At 45.7% G+C, this 17,699-nt stretch overlaps 1 protein-coding gene across 1 annotated transcript; it reads left to right on the top strand.

The window, feature by feature from the left end:
• The first annotated feature begins 942 nt into the window (after positions 1 to 942).
• On the top strand, positions 943 to 2,715 carry NKX2-8 (NK2 homeobox 8). The gene is made up of 2 exons (XM_086613929.1): positions 943 to 1,108; positions 2,165 to 2,715. Exons 1-2 carry the CDS (start codon positions 943 to 945, stop codon positions 2,713 to 2,715), a joined length of 717 nt encoding a protein of 238 aa, XP_086470055.1.
• Positions 2,716 to 17,699: the final 14,984 nt, after the last annotated feature.

Below are 17,699 nucleotides of genomic sequence, written 5' to 3'. Positions count from 1 at the left end.
AGAAAAATCTCCTCCACCCCTCCTCCCGACTCTTGCTTCTGGACCAAGTGTGTCGGGCTCCCCGCTTTTCCCCAGCCAAGCTCACGCCATCACAAAGGTGCACCTTCCATCCACCGTGCTCAGGAGAGGCAAAAAAAAAAAAAAAAAAATCTGGAGGTCCCAGTCCCTCAAGACACATACCCGGCAGCCTTCCCCGCCGGGAGCTCAGCCGAGGTGTGAAAAATTCCCCGTTGAGGGTAGGAAACCTGCCAATGACAAGCGGGAGAATTGGAGGTAGTACTGCAAACAGCTCGGGGAAATAAAACAAATAACGACTTAAATTCCTTCCAGGTTTAAAGAGCGAGGGGAGGGGGGGGGGAAATAAAGAGGGAGAAGCGGGGAGGGGGCTTTCGGCAGGCTCTGCGGATGTCCTGGGAGGATTCACTTTGTCTGCGGATAGAAGGGACGCTGGTGGCTTTGGTGGCGGACAGAGGGGGGTGGTTGTTGGTCATCCACATGCCACCCAAGATGTTATTCACTGCTAACAATTACCATTATCTGTCCCCACTTTTGGCTAATCAGACAGAATATGTAATGATGAAGCCTGTTTCCTGCTGTCTTTGGGAGGTAACGGGTTATTCTCTCATGGGGGTGGCGGGAGGGGGGGGTTACACCTACTCCCATTAGGGCTTTAGCACTTGACTAATTCAGGTACTTAGCATCCTATAGACAGGGACGGTTTGAAAGAAGGCTGTGTCTGCAGTGGGGAGGACTGTTTATATAAACAGGACACCTCTGTAAACGACACTAATATTTGGGGTTAGGTGGCGATGGAAGGGAAGGTCCTCTTGTGCCAGGAGAATCCCCAGTAACCGGGTGCAGTCCTTCTCTCGCAGTTTTTAAGGGTGGAGGTTCGGGGCTTCGGGACGATATTTTTTTTTTGGGGGGTGTGCACAACCTACCATGGCCACATCTGGCAGGATCAGTTTTACAGTGAGGAGCATTTTGGATTTACCAGAGCAGGATGCTAATAGCATAAAGCAAGCCTCTGACCATCACCACTCAGCGGAGAACTACAGCGGCTCACCGTACCGAGGGTGGATAGAAACAGACAGAAATCACTATCCCTGTGAGTATGAAACGGACAGGAACTCGCCATCTCCGCACAGCTCTCTTTTATTTGTTTCCCCCCTTCCTTTGGGGAAGACGCGAAGAAGCGAATCGACAGCATATGTAGCCTACAGGATCGGGGGGATCCAGGCTGTGAATTTTATAGAATATTACTCAATTGCAACAATGAAACAGTAGGAACATCCCGGCCACGAGCTTAAGATAGAAAAGATTTTTTTTTTCTTTTTGTTCCATAGATCTGTGCATGTACGGCAGAAAGCAAAACCTCAGGCTGTGTCCGCCCGTTTCTCTGCGCTTTTCGTTTAAGCTCGCTTCCCGGACTCTTTTTTTTTTTTTTTTTCCTCTTTCTTTCCCGTTTCACTGTTGCAAGAAATCCTGCCTTTATGTGCTGGAGGGGTGTCAAGTCACCCCACGCACCTTAAGCACACACCCCGGGCCTCGTCTCCCCGCGCTGCCGCGGAGCGCGCCCCAGGCGCCGCCGCCGAGACCCGCGCACCTGCCATCGCGGGGAGCAGGCGCCGGCCCCCAAACCCAGCCATTACACATCGCTCTTAACCTCGCACACTTAAGTGGTGCCGCAGATATATGGCGTTTAGTGTACACTTGTGTGTGCATGGGGGCACACCTTACTTTGGATGGATGCGGGAACCCCATCGGGATGAGTTAATGTAACGGAGTGGCTGGAGAGAAGCAGTAACGAAGGGACTGGGCAGCGCGATGCTGCGTTTTAGCACCGAGCGAGCACAAACGCTGCCAGCCCGCAAGCCCCCCGGCCCTGCGGGGCGAAGCGGCCGAGGCCGCGCGGGGATTGGCGCCGGGGCAGAGCCGCTCCCCCGCGGGGGGAAAGCCCGCTCCGTCCCGTGGGTTAGGTTTCACCTATTCGGGGGGTTAGCTCGCATCTCTTGTTGACTGTTGGGATTAATCTGGTCCGGTAAACAGCCGGGGCTTTCTCTGCGGGAGGCGATTCGGCTCTCGACGGCCCGCCGCCTCCTCGGTGCTGCCCTTCGCTCCGTCCCCGGCCGCCCCCTCTCTCTAACCCCCTCGCTGTCCCCAGCTTCCGACGAGAGCGGCCCGGAGCTGAGCTTGCCCGACTCCACCCAAAGGTCGCTCCCCGCCCGCGGCTCGGAGGCCGAGGAGAAGAAGAAGAAGCGGCGGGTGCTCTTCTCCAAGGCGCAGACGCTGGAGCTGGAGCGGCGGTTCCGGCAGCAGCGGTACCTCTCGGCGCCGGAGCGGGAGCAGCTGGCCCGGCTGCTAAGCCTCACGCCCACCCAGGTGAAGATCTGGTTCCAAAACCACCGCTACAAGATGAAGCGGGCGCGGAGCGAGGGCCCCGGCAGCCCCGCGCCGCGCCCGCCCGCCCTGCTGCGCCGGGTGGTGGTGCCGGTGCTGGTGCGGGACGGGGAGCCCTGCCGCGGCTGCCCCGCCAGCCCCCCGCCGCCCGCCGCCCGCCCCAAGCTGGGCTGCGCCATGGCGGGCTGCAGCGCCCAGGCTGCCCTCGCCCTGCAGGGCTACCGAGCCTGCCCGCCCGCCTCCGCCGCCGCCCTCGGCGTCTTCCCCGCTTACCAGCGCTTACCGCACCCCGCCGTCGTCTCCTGGGGCTGGTGACGGCGGCGCTTCGCCCTCCGGGGCCGGACTCATGCCACGGGCGCGGGGAGGCCCGCCCCAGCCCCGGGCTCCTAGAGCGGGGAAGGCGCCGGGGCGCGCCGGGGCACCGCGGCTGCCGGGCTCGGGAGGGCCGGGCGGCGGAGCGCGGCTCCGGGGCGGCGGCGGGCAGGCCGGCGGCGCGGCCGGCCGGGACGAAGCTCGCCTGGGCCGCCCTCCCCTCCGCCGGTCTCTGCCGAGGGCGCGGATGCCGGATGCGGCTCCGATTTTGTAAAACCTCCGCTCCTCTTGCTCCTTTTCCAGAGATTCCTTGTTAAAAAAAAAAAAATAATAATCCTAGCGACCTAGTTTATTTTAAAATAGCTGATTCTTCCAGTGACTAATAAAACGATTTTTGGCAAATAAATTTTTCCCGGCGGCGAAGTGTATTTTTGACGATGGCTTTAACATAGGATTACCTCCCGTGCCGTAAAAGCTTAAATACTTGTCTTGATGGCGGCAGTGGAAATTCACGCTCAATTTCGTTTATTTTACCCACGCGCGCCGGTAAACGGAGAATAAAGTTTGCTGCACGTATCTCCCTGTAAATCTGGTGATATTTCCTACGAGAGGCGTGAGCCCGAAGCTCCTGGTCTCTGGAGGTTCCCTGCCTTTCGTTTTGGGCGACGATGCCCGGCCCCAGCCGAGGTCCCGGAGGCAGCGGCGCGGGGTTTCCTCCGCCCAGGCCGGCCGGCGGGCGCAGCGCAGGGCCGCGGGCTCCGGCGGGGCCGCGGTTCGTTGCCATCTTTTTTAAAGCCTCTAAGGCTGGGCTCAGGATTAAGCCAATCTTGCCTTTAGTCTGTATCTGTTTAAAAAATCGACCGGGGAAGAAAATAGTGATGCCTTTTAAGGCCCTGAGAACTATGTTTTGAAACGCTTTCGTGAACTATTGATTTTATTAATTGGAGGAAAAAAAACACAACCAAACAAACCAAAATCCCAACACAAACACAATATAATTGTCCTTGCAACCGTCAATGGGGAAAAACCCTCCAAAAAACCCCCAACAAGCCAAATCTCTTTGAAATATTGACTAGACCAGCTGCCTCCAACCTGCCGACGGGAGCCGCGGATCAGGAAGGCAGAGGGAATATTTGAGGACGAAGACCCTACGGGGACTGGTGCAAGACAACCTGCCCGCCGAGGAAAGGCTTTCGAGGAAAAGGGACCCGCTGGGTTTTGTTTTGGTTGGTGGGTTTGGGTTTTGTTTTGTGGTTTTTTTTTTTGGTTTTTTTTTTTTTTTTTTTTTTAATTTTATTTTATTATTTCCTAGAAGGGAATTACTTCGGATCAGATGTGCCTCTGGGAGCCCCCGGGGAGCGGGGCTGCAAAGCGTCGCCTGTCGCGTCTGGGGAGGGGGACTCCGTGGATGCTTTTGGCCCCGTCCCCAGCATCGCGACGGCGGTCCTCCCACCTGCATCCCCTTCCCTGCTTGGGACCATGTGCCAAGAGGGACATGCAGACCGGACAACGCTTCTGGGATGTGCGGGAAGGACCTGGGGGAAAACAGCCTCCATGTCACCTGGTGGGGTTTTATTTTTTGTTGTTGTCTTCCTCCCCTTGCCTTTATTTTTCCTTCTGCCATCCACAATATTTTTTTCCTTTTTTTTCCTCTTTTTTTTTTCGTCTCAGCTGCATGCCATCTTGTCTCCCATATGGATGGGGTTATCTTAGAAGAATCTCCCAGAGAATCGCTCCTTAAACCTCCTTTTGTCTTGGGGGTTGAAAAGAGCATTGTTGTGCATGAAAAGGACCTAGACAAAATCCGCACTGTTTCAATTCAGGACTGTTTAATCAGTCCCTAGTGACAATTTTATGGGTTTTAGGCGGTACAATAGTATCTTTTAAAACCTTGTGGCCTTCATGAAAACAAAGGGCTTGAATTTTATGGGCTTACAACTCCAATTAGAACAGTGCCAATGTGTATGGGAGATTATCAAATTTGTATCATAAAACCCCTTTATAATAAATGATTACTGGAAGCTGGGGAGGGGCGTGGGGAGAAGGGACTCGGACTTCAAGCAATGGACTTTGTCGAATGTAGTTTTAAAAGTGCATATGCTGCTCTCCATTTTAACTCTTTGCGACCCAGCTATGCAGCAGGATCAGCCGTGGAAATAGTGTGACATCGTCATGAGAAACGGAAACAAAGACAAGAGGAGAAGTCTCCTCCTCCTCAGCCCAAACCCACTCTCTGTCAGCTTGTCGAGGGTTTGGTAGCATCCCACCCGGAAGGCTCCCTCCCTGGATCCTTGGTTATCTGGGCTGCTCTTCTGTCCTGAAGGCCATATATGGCCATAGGACGCATCTGTAAAATAGGAGGTCTTCATTATATCACTGCTTTTATCAGTTATTGTTCATATGGGCGATGACAGAGGATGCTAGGGTGTCCCTTCCCTTCTCAGCCCCAGGCTGCACTGGTTTCCTCTCGTCACTGGCTGCAATGTTCCCAGATGCAGATTTCATGAAGCAAAATGAGTGATTTGTGAGTGTTACCTTTTACCAAGCCTAGGGAATGGGAATGATGCCACTCCTGGGCACTGGCAAAGGCTCAAGTCGTGCCCTTGCAGGCTGAGGGGAAGTCACTGCAACAGAGGTACAGTGCGGATGACAGAGTCAAGTTCAAGTACTGAAAAAAGTAATCACCTTAACGTGATACATCCAAGTATAAAGAAGAATGTATTAAATAATGAGTCAATTCAATAGACTATGAGGATTTACAGTAAAAAGCAAAAGTCTTCTGAAGAAGATAGGGTGGGATTGAAAATATTATTTTCCTGATCGAAACAAATTAATCCATCTAAACTTTAAGTGTAAGTTAAATTTCCTTTAGTAAGGAAAATTGATTTGTTAACCTTACCAGTGGTTAAGTCGTATCTAGGAGACACATCTTAAAAAATGTTGTTGATAATGGTTTTGAGGTAAAAGAAGCTTACTGCCTTTCAGTGTATTTTTGGTTACTTTGGCTTGGTTTTTAATAAGGCATGAAATCATCTCAGTTGCTGGTTTGTTTTTTTCCCCGCTCCTCCTCAAAGAGGTGAATGCACACACAATCTGCCTTTTCTACCTTTCTTTTTCCCCACCAGGTCTCACTGTTACTTTCATCCTGTGAATAGGCCTGTGATTTCACTGAAACTAATGAATAAACATGCCATGATCAAGACCTAAATGCCATCTTCAGCTAATGAAAAGCATTGCTAACATCTTCAAACATCTTCCCGGGTGCTTTATTCTTAGTAAGTAAATAAACTATTGACTTTGCAAAGGCCCAGCCCTGTTTCAGTGGGAGCCCCACGGCATACGTTTGTTAACTCAGAACCAAGGCATTAAAACAAATTACTAGGCTGCCTCCAAAAAACGGACAATAGTTTTGAAAGAGTATATGATCGCGCTTCCTTACAATAATTTATGAACGAATTGAGTGTGCTCCTGCCAATGCATGTCCATCATTAGTCTTTGCATGTACACATTATACATTTGAAAAATTACAACAGATGAAAAATATCACCTCCCAAGCAGAACTCTGCCACGCACCAAAATAAATTCCTTTATCACTGACTCAGGAAAGGTTCCTGGCAGCCTTGAGGTATCTATGCCTGGGTTAATAACCCATCTGGACTGTGCTGTTAACTAAGTGTAAGTCAGGCCTGTGGAAATTCTTCGGACTTTTCAGCCCCTCCCACCTCATAGCACTCAATAGGAGTAACCCTTCCATGCCTGGTCACAGCTCAGCTGATGCTGGAGGGGTTACAGTGAGCTCACTTTGCTTTCAGAAACTGGTGGTGCCCAGCACTTTCTGTGGAGGAACAGAGGTTTGACTCTCCCTGTACTTGGTGCCCTTCACGGGCCACAGTTCATTGATGAAGGTGGTGTCTTACTGGACACAAATGCCTGCTGCATCTAGAGGAGATGGGAACAGCTAGGGTACAGGGAGTAGCAGTTTCTGAGTTTTACTAATGACACTCAGCCCTTTCATCAAAAGCACATTTTTCATTTCCTCATCTGGTGCTTCCAGCCCTTGAACATTTATTGGTCCAGTCCCATACATATTGGCCATAAGATAGGCCACTCTATGCAGAATTCCTGCCATGACCAAAGAATTGCAAAAGACTCCACTACATCTACTTGACATGAAAAAAATCAGACAAAGAGAAGTGTCTGCAGCATCAGTAATGACAGAAGGACCCCAGGCACCTCACATAACTTCCACGAGGTTTCTAACTCATCTTAGTTAAAAGGGAATTTCCCGTGGGAAAGGAGGCGGTAGATGCAGAGCTGCCCATGTCAGAGAAGTTGCTTTATGCTCCTCAAGCATAAAGCTCTGCTTAACTATCCCGCAGGAGTAAAATAGCTCTGATCAGCAGTAACTAACATTATTAGTATGATTAAAAAATCACTAACACATCTGCAAGATTTAACAGGAATAAGGCATCTCTGCCTGCCACTAAGCACAGATTACTGAGCTATGACATCAGGACTATTTTTCATCATATTCAGGTTTACAATTGCATTCTAAACAGTGAAGGCAATCAGCACTTTAGACTAAGGATGTTGGCAGTTGTGCAAGTTTTCATCTTGTTTCCCCAGTCTTCTTCTATTTAAAAGAGATTGTGAAGTGTGTTGGAAATGTACTCTCCAGAGATAGGTCTTCCAAGCAACACTTGGGACACCTCTCTCCAGAGCAGAGCTATATCTTTCTTTATATTCAGGACTGATATGGAGAACGAGTCCATTTTAGACACTGGTAGGTCTCAGACTGCCTTCCCAAACAAAAGGAGACCAAATAATTCAGAGACGATGTGATGTCAGTTACTTTATAAACTTTTACTCCATCTAATGCTTAAACTTGGGAGTCAGATATCCTCTTCAGAATCTGATAGAATTTGCTTCTGGATGAGGAATACTTTAAAAGAGAAAAGGAACAAAGAGAAATAGGAAATAGATGTAGACAAGCTAGTAACAATAATGAAAAGAGTAAATCTCCTCACCAGTTCTGGAGCACGGAGGGTGCATTTCCATGGGACTGTCCATGCTGTTTTGAGCAGTCGGGCAAACTTCTCAGGGACATCTGACATGTGGGACAGTCCTGCTCACTAGTTCATAGTGTCCCCGAGGACAAAAATGGTTTCTTGACATTCCCAACAGCCACAGTATTTTGCTTTGCAGTATTTGTTGCCAGGAAGCATCAGACTCTGTATGGGAATGCAGTTTTCCTCTTACCTCCTTATTTTCCTGTTGTGGGTGGATGGGAGATTTGGTACTAAGTTAATGACTTTGTGATATTCAACACTAATCACGATTTTACTAAATCATAAATATAGTCACTTAAAAATACATAGAAAATATCAATCTGTAGAGAAAAAAAATCTTATTTTTATAAAATAGATTGATTTATGTAATTACATATGAATTATGTAGTCAAATTTCAGTACATTGGTGCTATGTTACGGTGTTTGCATGCCTTATCCCACATATGTTACATGTATCTAAGTAAACCATGTCTTTCCTCAGCTGCAATAAAAGGGTAATTGAGAAGAAAACATTCTACTGATACTTCTCCATATCTGAGTATTGTGGAAAATGACTCAAGATCACTGCCATCTGTGGTATTTTTACTCAGACACGTGACTATTTGTGTTAACTGCTGTTTTCATAAAACTTATATAAAGCCTTTTACTTCTTTTCTCTACTACCATTGTCTTTCTATAGCCATTCTTCAAGGTTTGTATCCTGTCTTGGATATCTTCTACATCTATCCCATATGCTCATGACTTTCCAACATTGCTGGACCAAATAAACTTCCCTGAAAAGGCTGCAGCCAAGTATGGAAAGGTGCCCAGTAGCTAGTGCGGGGTTTTTTTTGGAAGCTGTTGATTTGCATCTTTCTGTTGTTTGTGTGCATTCACGTAGAGCTCCTAATGGAACACATCTGCTCTCTGCAAAACACTGTATCATCCCTGGTGCTTTGCCATCACACTTCAGAAAATGCATCTGCTGCTGCTAGCTGGGCACTGGTTGGGGGCTCCTCCTCATCTCTTCCATTTCCCAGATGCTTTCAGAGAGCACCATGTTACCAAACGTCCTTCTGTGCTATTTGCACAAACGGTTAAAAGACAGACATGACTGCTTTCCCTTAGCTCTTCCCTTTCCTTCCCCTACATTAGCCTCAGCTGATGTTATTGTTTGTGTCTTCAGTGCTGACGTTCTGCCTTCACTATCACAAATATTTCCTCTGTGCATGGTTTACCTACCTTCTAGTGAAGGTTGAGATTGTGTCAGTATTCTCCCCTTCCTCATCTTCTATTTTTAAACCAGTAATTTACCACTCCATTTTCTTCACTCATGTCTAATATAACAATCTCGAGGAACTAATTTTACAAATGAGTAACCTTCAGACTCAGTTATACTAGTTTTCACAGTACAAATGTGTATGTTTGTGATTACTTTAACATTTGTCTATTCAAATATGGCTACTGAAAGCCAACTTTATCTATGCTTCAAAGTAACCTAGAGTTTATTATTGTTTTCAGCTTGGAGTACTTTAGTTTTAAATGTTCCTTTGGCAACAGAGAGTTGAATTCTGGGAGCACTGAAATTTCAAGCTGCTACAGTACTGATCTGGTGTCTACGTTTTAAGAAAGATGTTAAACTACTCAAGAGCCATCGTGTGAGTCCCACAGGAAAGGTGAAGTCTTGGCAATCATCCTGTGGAGTGAAGGTTGGGATAGGTGTCCTATCTATTCTACCTTACCAAAGAGACTGAAGAAGCAACCTAAGTTAAAGTACTCACACAGAAAAAATGAAGTTGGTCATAAAAGGCTCTTTAATTTAGCTGGAAAAGTTTAATGAGGTCCAATAAAAAAAAGGATAAAACCTAGTTTGAAATCTGGCCTGACTCTTAATCATTGAGAATAATTAGCCATTTTTACCACAACTTAGTGGCAAATTGCCTGACTCTGAAAAATTTAAATGGGATATTTAAACAAAGATGTTCTAGTTTGATGATAGATGTTGCCCTCGTGTTGGGAATTAATTCCAGGGATCTCTGTGGCTCATATTTTATTAGAGTTGTCAGTGCTTGGTCAAAACAAGCCCTTTTGACCTTAAAATCTGGACATCTAAATTTGCTACCGTGGTGAACTTCAGGTGCCAGAACAGCCTCTATTGTCAACCCATGTAAATTGCCATCACCCTTGGGCTGTTTTAATTTCAGCTGATCATGAAAAAGCCCAATCAATCAGTATCACAAAGCTGGTTTTGAACTGCACCAGGTATAGTTGGAAAGCTCTTCGATGCTACGATTGCATATGACACCTCACTTGTAAATGGCTTGTCTAAAAGAGTTGCTGAATTTGAGGCAGATACAGCTGCGAGAGTAGTGGTGGGGCTGAATAACATCATGGGCTCTTCTTCGTTCTGTGGCATTGCCCCACAGCCCACACTGCTAATAGCAGGTACCGGCTCTCCTGGGCTGTTAGGTGAATCTGTGCCCACCTGCACGTGACAGTCTCTATGTCTCTATTTCTAGCAGCCCCCACCTACCAGTTTGCAGGCATCCCAGGGCAGTGGTGCTACCAAAAGGCCAGATCGCTACCCCCCCTCCCCAGCACCTTTTCCCCTCTGCTATGGCAGCAGGAAGATCACCCAGGCTGTCTTAGGTCTTCTTTTTGTCACTGTCCTTTCTCTTTCTGGCATCGACTTCACAGAAAATGGGAGCTGCTAAGGACATCTTCAGACCAGGCTCCCAAGGGCACCTTGTAACAGCCGGGAAAATAGTTGAAAAAACAGGAGGCTGAGGAAATATATGTGTGACTCTCTCTGTTGCTTTTTCATTCCTCTTCTCTTGCTCTCTCTCTCCACCATCAGGCTATGCCTACTATAGAATCAGGCCAGTTGCTGATCCTAACAGCCTCACTTTGCATTTTTCACTATTGTCACTGTACCAGCCAATCATGTAAAAAATGATATATTGACTTGCCAGGTGCTTCTGTTTTGAACATGATTAAATAACTTTTTATTGTCATCTTCAAAGCATTTTTATGGTCATTTACTGAGTGAAAGGGGCTCTGATTTTGTGAGCATCTGCCAGAATGTGTTTGATCCTGTCATCATTTCTTCAGAAAATCACGCGCCTGTAGCTAGAGTGCAAGATACAGTAAGTGCATGAATTGTCCATTGCACTCTGCACTTACAACACTGCCTTCATTGTCAATGATAACAACAGCAGGGGAGAGATCTTGGGAGTGAAGCTACCTGCTGTTTTCTCCTTGATGTTTGAGCTCTTGGATGCTGTATGAATCTCAGAGATGCAAAGAGCAGCTTCTTTGTTGATGCCCTATTTTATTGGTTATTTAAACGTGGTATGCTGTTTGTAATTAGAGCTGACTGGAAAGGAGGATTTCCATTTCACAGGAGATGCTGGGTGTTTTGTTGTGTATCAGCATGGCAGTATTACAGCACTGATGGAGACCTGGGCTGTGCTTTGCTGCTGCTCGTGGAGCTGCTCTGCAGACCGCCACTGGGCACCCAATTTTAAGTTCCCGTCGTGTTCCCACATATTGAGCAGAATCCACATGTACCTCTCAAATGTCCCGATTCCACTGAATCGGCACTTTCCTGCGGAAAACCAGTTAGAGCACTCCCCGTCAGCACTATCTATCTATGCAACAGCCTTCATTGACCTTCATCTGGGCTTACAGTCCCTGTGCACATCAAAATAGAAGTACTTCTTGCTAGCTGAGTTAGGCTAGTAATATTGTGTGGATGAAGCAAAGAGAGTTACAAGTAGCACATCTTTGTTTAAATTTAGCAGTAACCAGCTGGCCACATTCTGTAGGAAGCAGGAAGGGAGGATTCACAGGGAGGGAGGGATCTGATGGAAAATCAAGCGGAGGCTATAAAAACATTCCTCTAAAATGGCAGCATAATGAAAAAGGGATGCCAAGCAAAGAGCTTACTGATCATCTGTGTATCACTCTCATAACATACTCCAGCTAGCTCAGCCCTCGGTTCGGAGGCGGCGTGCAGGTGTTGGGAAGGATCGCTTCCCACACATGGTATTTTCTGCAGGATTCTTTTCCACAGACAAAACTTATTTGTACTACATTACCGCCCTCTGAGACAGGCTGTTAACAGTGCAAGGTGAAAAAGGCAAAAAGTTGAAGAGTATAAGAGTATCAGCATTCCTGAGAACAACCAAAATGACACTGAGAGCAGAGGCTTGTCTCTCAGAGGAAATCTCATATTAGGAAGGTAAAACCGTTTGCTTTCAGGACTTCTTTCTTTTGGTTGGGAATGCCAAAGGAAGGAGATTGTAGGAGATAGATCTAACGCCCCCATGAATATCTCTACTGAAGGAATATTCCTGGATATATTAATATGTTTATGCTTATGAGTCTGTGCTACATTTTCAAACTGTGCCACAGGAGTGTTAAAAATCAGTGAGTCAGATCTCAAAAATCACGAGGTCAGTGTAAAGAATAATGAGATTAAAAAGAAAGAGATAGCCTTTTTTTGCCTCCCAGTTTCTTTTTGGAGAACAATTTTGTCACATTTTAAATGTTTTTGAATCTATTTTCTCTTTTCAGAAAAGCTTGTTAAGTTCAATTCTAACTAAAATGGCACATCTTTGTATACACTGTCAGTTCATCATTTGACTTCAAAAACTGGGCCACTAAAACAATTACAGTATCAGTCCTGCAAAAATCATAAGAATTGATGAATTCTGCATTTTCAAAGGCAGGCCCTCTCTGCTGTAAAATAATTTGTCCCTCATGTGGTTAGCTGTGGTGGAAAGGTCCCTTCAGTCCTAGCCCTACCTTCAAAAACATCATGAGCCAGCTCTTCAGGTGGTGTTTGTCACTGTAGCTGTAGGAACACCTCTATGTCCAGCTGAGGGTCTGACCTGATTAATTTAATCAACCGGCATTGGTACATACGTATTGTATGTTTTCTCACTTTCACATTTACATAGCTCTAGTCCATAGTCTCTGACTAACCTGCTATCTTTATTTCTCATAACAACACCTTGACAGAGTATGCACACCAAAGCAGGAATAGAGTTTTTGAAACAGTGACTCCCCAGTCACATATTTTCCTCCAAAATCCAATTTAAGAGTATTTACCCTCTGGGTCATTTGGAACAGCCTCCATGAAGTTGCAGGCAATCATGCCATAAATGTGGAAAGATCCACAGGTCTTCCACTGTGCACCTTTCTCAGGCCAAAAGCCACATGGTGCTCCCCAGACCCCATAACACCTAGCACTCTACGACACTTGTATGTTATAACAAGTGTTACGCTTCTTAACAGCTAATGCTTTACCGTAAAAAAGAAGGAGATGAACGGGAGAGAGAAAGTGAAAGAAAAAGAAAAAGAAGACGAGAATATGCACATGGAAAGGGACAAACCAAGAATACAGTGTTAGAGGGTAGCTATATATAGCTCTTGGGAGATCTGGAGTCTCCGATGCGACCACTGCAGGGACAGGTGATGTGCAGGTGAACTGACTGCGGTAGCACAAGAAATGCAGCCATTGACTGGGCGATTTTGTGTGCTCTGTAACTGTGAGGCAGTGCAGTGGTACTAGCATCCTTCAGACACATCTCCTCGACCCGACCCTCTGCTGCGCCGCAGAGGACAGTCTGGACAGCACATCCACAGCTCACCCACTGGGTATGGTTGGGAAGATGGTCTTCTCCTCATGAAAACTGAAGGTGAGAGAGAGATTCGCCTTGGCCTCCCAGGGTATGGTGCCTTCTGTGCTTGGCTATCCCAAACAGGCTTCCTTTTACTTTTCTGGTCACTTTTCTGGGTGTCTTTGGCTATGTGATCTGACTTTGTGAAGCCAGAGCGGTATATATAGGGCAGGTCGTGTGGAGGAAGCATTTGACACAGAATATTTGCTGGGGCTTCTTTCTTAACTGCTAAATATTGTACGGAGTAAAAGCGTTGGGGATTTTCCACCTTGCTAATCAGGAAAGAGGTAGATCTTAGCAATGAGACAATTATGAAAATCAGGAAGCAATTTAATTGTCTGAAAACAGCTTAATTAGAAAGAATATGATTTTCTTAAATGATGGTAATCATTTTCCTGGGGATTAAAGAATAGCAGATCTTAACTTCAAGGAAAATATCTTTTGCTATCAAAAACCAAATGATCGAAAGAATAATGGAAATAAAGAAGTCCATCTTCCCCAGGTTATCTTAAGCCTTATTCATATGAGAATCTTTTTTGCTTGTTTGTTTGTTTACTATGTAGATATACCATCAGTATTTATCTATAGGACAGAAGCATCTAAGCCCCTCAGCATGAGGAGGGCTCCGCATTGCAGTAGGACCTGTCTAAATATATGGCGATATACTGTCAGAGCCTCTCTCACAGGCCAAAAAAGGGGAAAAAATTGTACAGTGAGCACGACAAATGCATTGAGCCATCCTTGACTGCTTAAAAATACATAAACATGTTTGATTTATTTGAATAATAAACATTAGTTTTCAGGGACAGGGCAGTGGAAGAGTATAGAAGACACCTGCACAGGGGTGAGGCATGTATTGTAGGTAGATTAGCCAAGCATGAAGTGCTGCTGGACACTTCACACTTCAGAAAGCTAGTCCTTGACACCGTTAGAGGTACACTTGGAAGCCTAAGTACATAGTATAAAAACTCCCACATTGACTTGTAGTTTTAGAGTGATAGTTAAGGCCTATCTCATTCAGGGAAACATTTAAGCACCTGCTTAACTTCAATTTAAAGCTTGTGGTCTGCCTCGTGCTTATCCAGAGGCTGTTTCCTAAGGGAGATAAATAATGTGTTACAAATGCAAATATATTTAAATACATCTTTATTTGCAAAGTCAAACTTCAAAAGCCAGGATGTTCCAGAAATGAGGTAGTCCCCCGGGTTTATTTATTCTGATACAGTCTTTAATCAACTGATCACACTGAATTTCTCCTAGGAGATCTCTGCCTCATTCAGCACAAAGCACGACTCCAGTTCCTTTAAAACGCAATTGCTCAACGTTTTGTATTTTTCCTGCTATTCATATATTTTTCCCAAGTTAAAACATGCATGGGTGACAGAAAATTTTTTCTGTGTCCTGTCCATGACATTATGGACATGGACATCTATTCTAATCTATTCTAATCTATTAGCTCGTTGCTACTGGAAGGGCCATCCTGTTCCCTTCTCTCTTCCCATCCCTGGCACCCCAATCATAGGGCAGACTGTGAGTGGAAAAGGCAACTGTAAAAAGCAGCCCATGTTCCTTTGAAAGATGAGCCTTTAAAAAATACGTTTGAATACTGTCACGGGAAAGTGGTACATCAAGGACAGAAACATACTGATCCTACAGAAGGAATAAGGAAAAGATAGTTGGGAAGCCCTGAGTCCAAAAGAGGTCTTGTGAACCAGGAGTTCAGTGGAAGCTGCCGGTATAACTATGGAGTGAAAAAGGCTAGTGTAATCCTTGGGTTTGAAGAATGAGTTGGAAAGCCAGAAAAAGAAAACGATTTCTCTCTACCTCTAGCTCTGATGAGATCAGTGCTAGGTCACTATGTCTACTGGCTGTATCCATATTTTAAAAACACGTTGCAGGAGAGCATGCAAGCAAGATCCATAAAATAATTCAAGAAAGATGACAATAACAGGATAAAGGACTTTTAAAAATTATTTCTACTGGGCTTAGCAGAAATAAGATTGAAAGATCACTTCATTATAGCATAAAGATATCTTCACAGAGACACATGGGGCTTTTACGCTGATCATTATGTGAAGAGACATATGGGATTTGATTTCTGAACCCTCTGCAGTAAAAGGGTTGATCCACAGGATCACTTGTGATCTAGTCTTCCTAGAGGCAAACCCCTCTTCAATCTAGGGTAGAAAGGCATAACAAAAATGGAGGCTGAAAGCCAGACAAGTCCAAACTTGGAGCACGGCTCACCTTTGGAAGTGTGAGGGTGATCAGCTAAGGTAAGGACCTTTCAATGAAGACTGGAGGTCCCTCTGCAAGGTGAGTTTAGATCACGCTCAAATCACTCAAGGCTCAAGACAGGTCTCAACAGCGACATAAAATGACTGCTGATATATAGGAGGCTGGACGAGATGATGCATTGCTTTCTGCTTTTATTCTCGCCCGTGTAAATCAGCACCAAAGCAATGCTAGTGATAGGGCTGCAGGGCACAGCGTGGCTCTGAGTCCTGTTTGACAGACTGGATCCTCGGAATAGGTGAGCAGGAAGGCTTTGAGGAGAACTGCAGAAAAGAGATCTAACCCTGTTTTCCAAGGCAAATTCTAACTCAAGTATTGCATCTTAAATCTTAACCTTCCCACTCAACCATTGTGATTGGAGAAGCTGTTGCTTTGGCTTGTATTTCTTGTTGTAAATCAGGTTCTTTTTCAGGCTGAGTAGCACCTTTCACCAGCAGTGCTCAGGCAGAGACTAAACATCCTACTTGTAGACTAAGTCACTACTTCATGCAAGAATGGCTGTGGCAGAATCTGGCTGCAGCACTGCTCTTGTGTTGAGGAGCACTTTAGTCACCATCAGCCCTTGTTTGTTTTCATCAGAGAATCACTTATGGAGTCAAGAAGTTCTTCATGCAGGCATGCAAGATCTAGGAAAATATGTTATGTAAAATGGGTCTTAAATTGCGTTGAAAGGAGTCTTTTTAGCCACGCAGGTTCTTAACTGGTTATGTGAATGCTGCAGTTTAGTGTTTATCCTCCATGACTTCTTCCTGCCTGGGGGCAGCACACGGAGCTCAGTGGCACGGAGTTAGAAAATCTTCTCCAATACCTGCTCAGCCTTGCTGAATTTTTTTTTAAGATGCCAGTGCAAAAGCATTGCTTTGTTTTTTCAAACTGCAGTTGTGGGATACTTTTTTGTTTCTCTAAGGTATTTCTAGTTGTTTCACTTCTTTTCTGAAGTAGAGCAGGCTTTTTGTTGGTATTTTGGATTTCCTTACAGAATATGGATCCCCAAGTGCAACTGCTCCTTGCAAAGAGGTTGCCTGTGTGGAAACCGAAGGAGAAGCAAGTTGTAGGAGGGAAGAGAAGTGTAGTCCAAGTCTGGTTGCCCATTCCTCAAATGCTATCTAAGAACGTACCATCTCCAAAAGCAAATATCTCGTTAGGGAGCAAGTGCACTGTATTCTTACCTTGCACACAGGCTGAAAATCATGGTGGGAACAGATCTGCTATTGTGGAAACACCCACAGGGATGAAAAGTGTGATTAATTGACAGACAAAACAGACAACCTGAGGATATCTCTGGGGATGTTATACTTCCACAAATAACTTTGCAGAATCAAGCCTGGGACTAGCACAGCCAAGGATGGAGAATACAGAGACTTCGTGTGAGAACACTTGTGCCGACACCTCCAGATCTGAAGGGTCCCAGTCCACAACCTGGCAAAACGAGCTGACAGTCGTTTTTGCAGGGCTTGAACTGTGCAATCAGAGAACGTGATTCCCACTGAATTATGGAGTTGAGCAGTCTGTAATCCCAGCAAGAACAACAAACTGCTGTTAATCTGCAGAGCAGTGAGTGGGAACACATTATTTCCAGACAGTTCATATCACATGATCATGGAGACTGTACACTGAGATAAACATGGGTGGTAAAAGCAATGGCTTGCTACAGAGCAATACTAGAAATCTCTTCCTGTAGGCAGGAGTAACTTGTGAGGACACTTCTGTTTGTCTTGGTGGAGGCAGGTTAGCACAGCAAGAGCTATCCCACCGCTGCTGGAACATACTCCCAGGTAAACAGAGCATCTACACAAACCCAGAACAAACCGGAGACTTAACAGAGCATTGAGGTCAATTTCCAGCCTAGTACAAGAGGTATTGCTCAAACTGCCAATGCCAGATGTTTCTCCAGTCTGTGATCCTAAGACAAGGTTCTGGCACATCAGCAGGCAGACAAGACATCGAGCCACTGTAC

The sequence above is a fragment of the Tauraco erythrolophus genome, chromosome 6 (genome assembly GCF_009769465.1).
Source record: "Tauraco erythrolophus isolate bTauEry1 chromosome 6, bTauEry1.pri, whole genome shotgun sequence".
In the NCBI taxonomy this organism is placed as follows: Eukaryota; Metazoa; Chordata; class Aves; order Musophagiformes; family Musophagidae; genus Tauraco; species Tauraco erythrolophus.
Note: the sequence above shows the minus strand (reverse complement) of the source record. Positions and strands in the feature narration are given on the sequence as shown.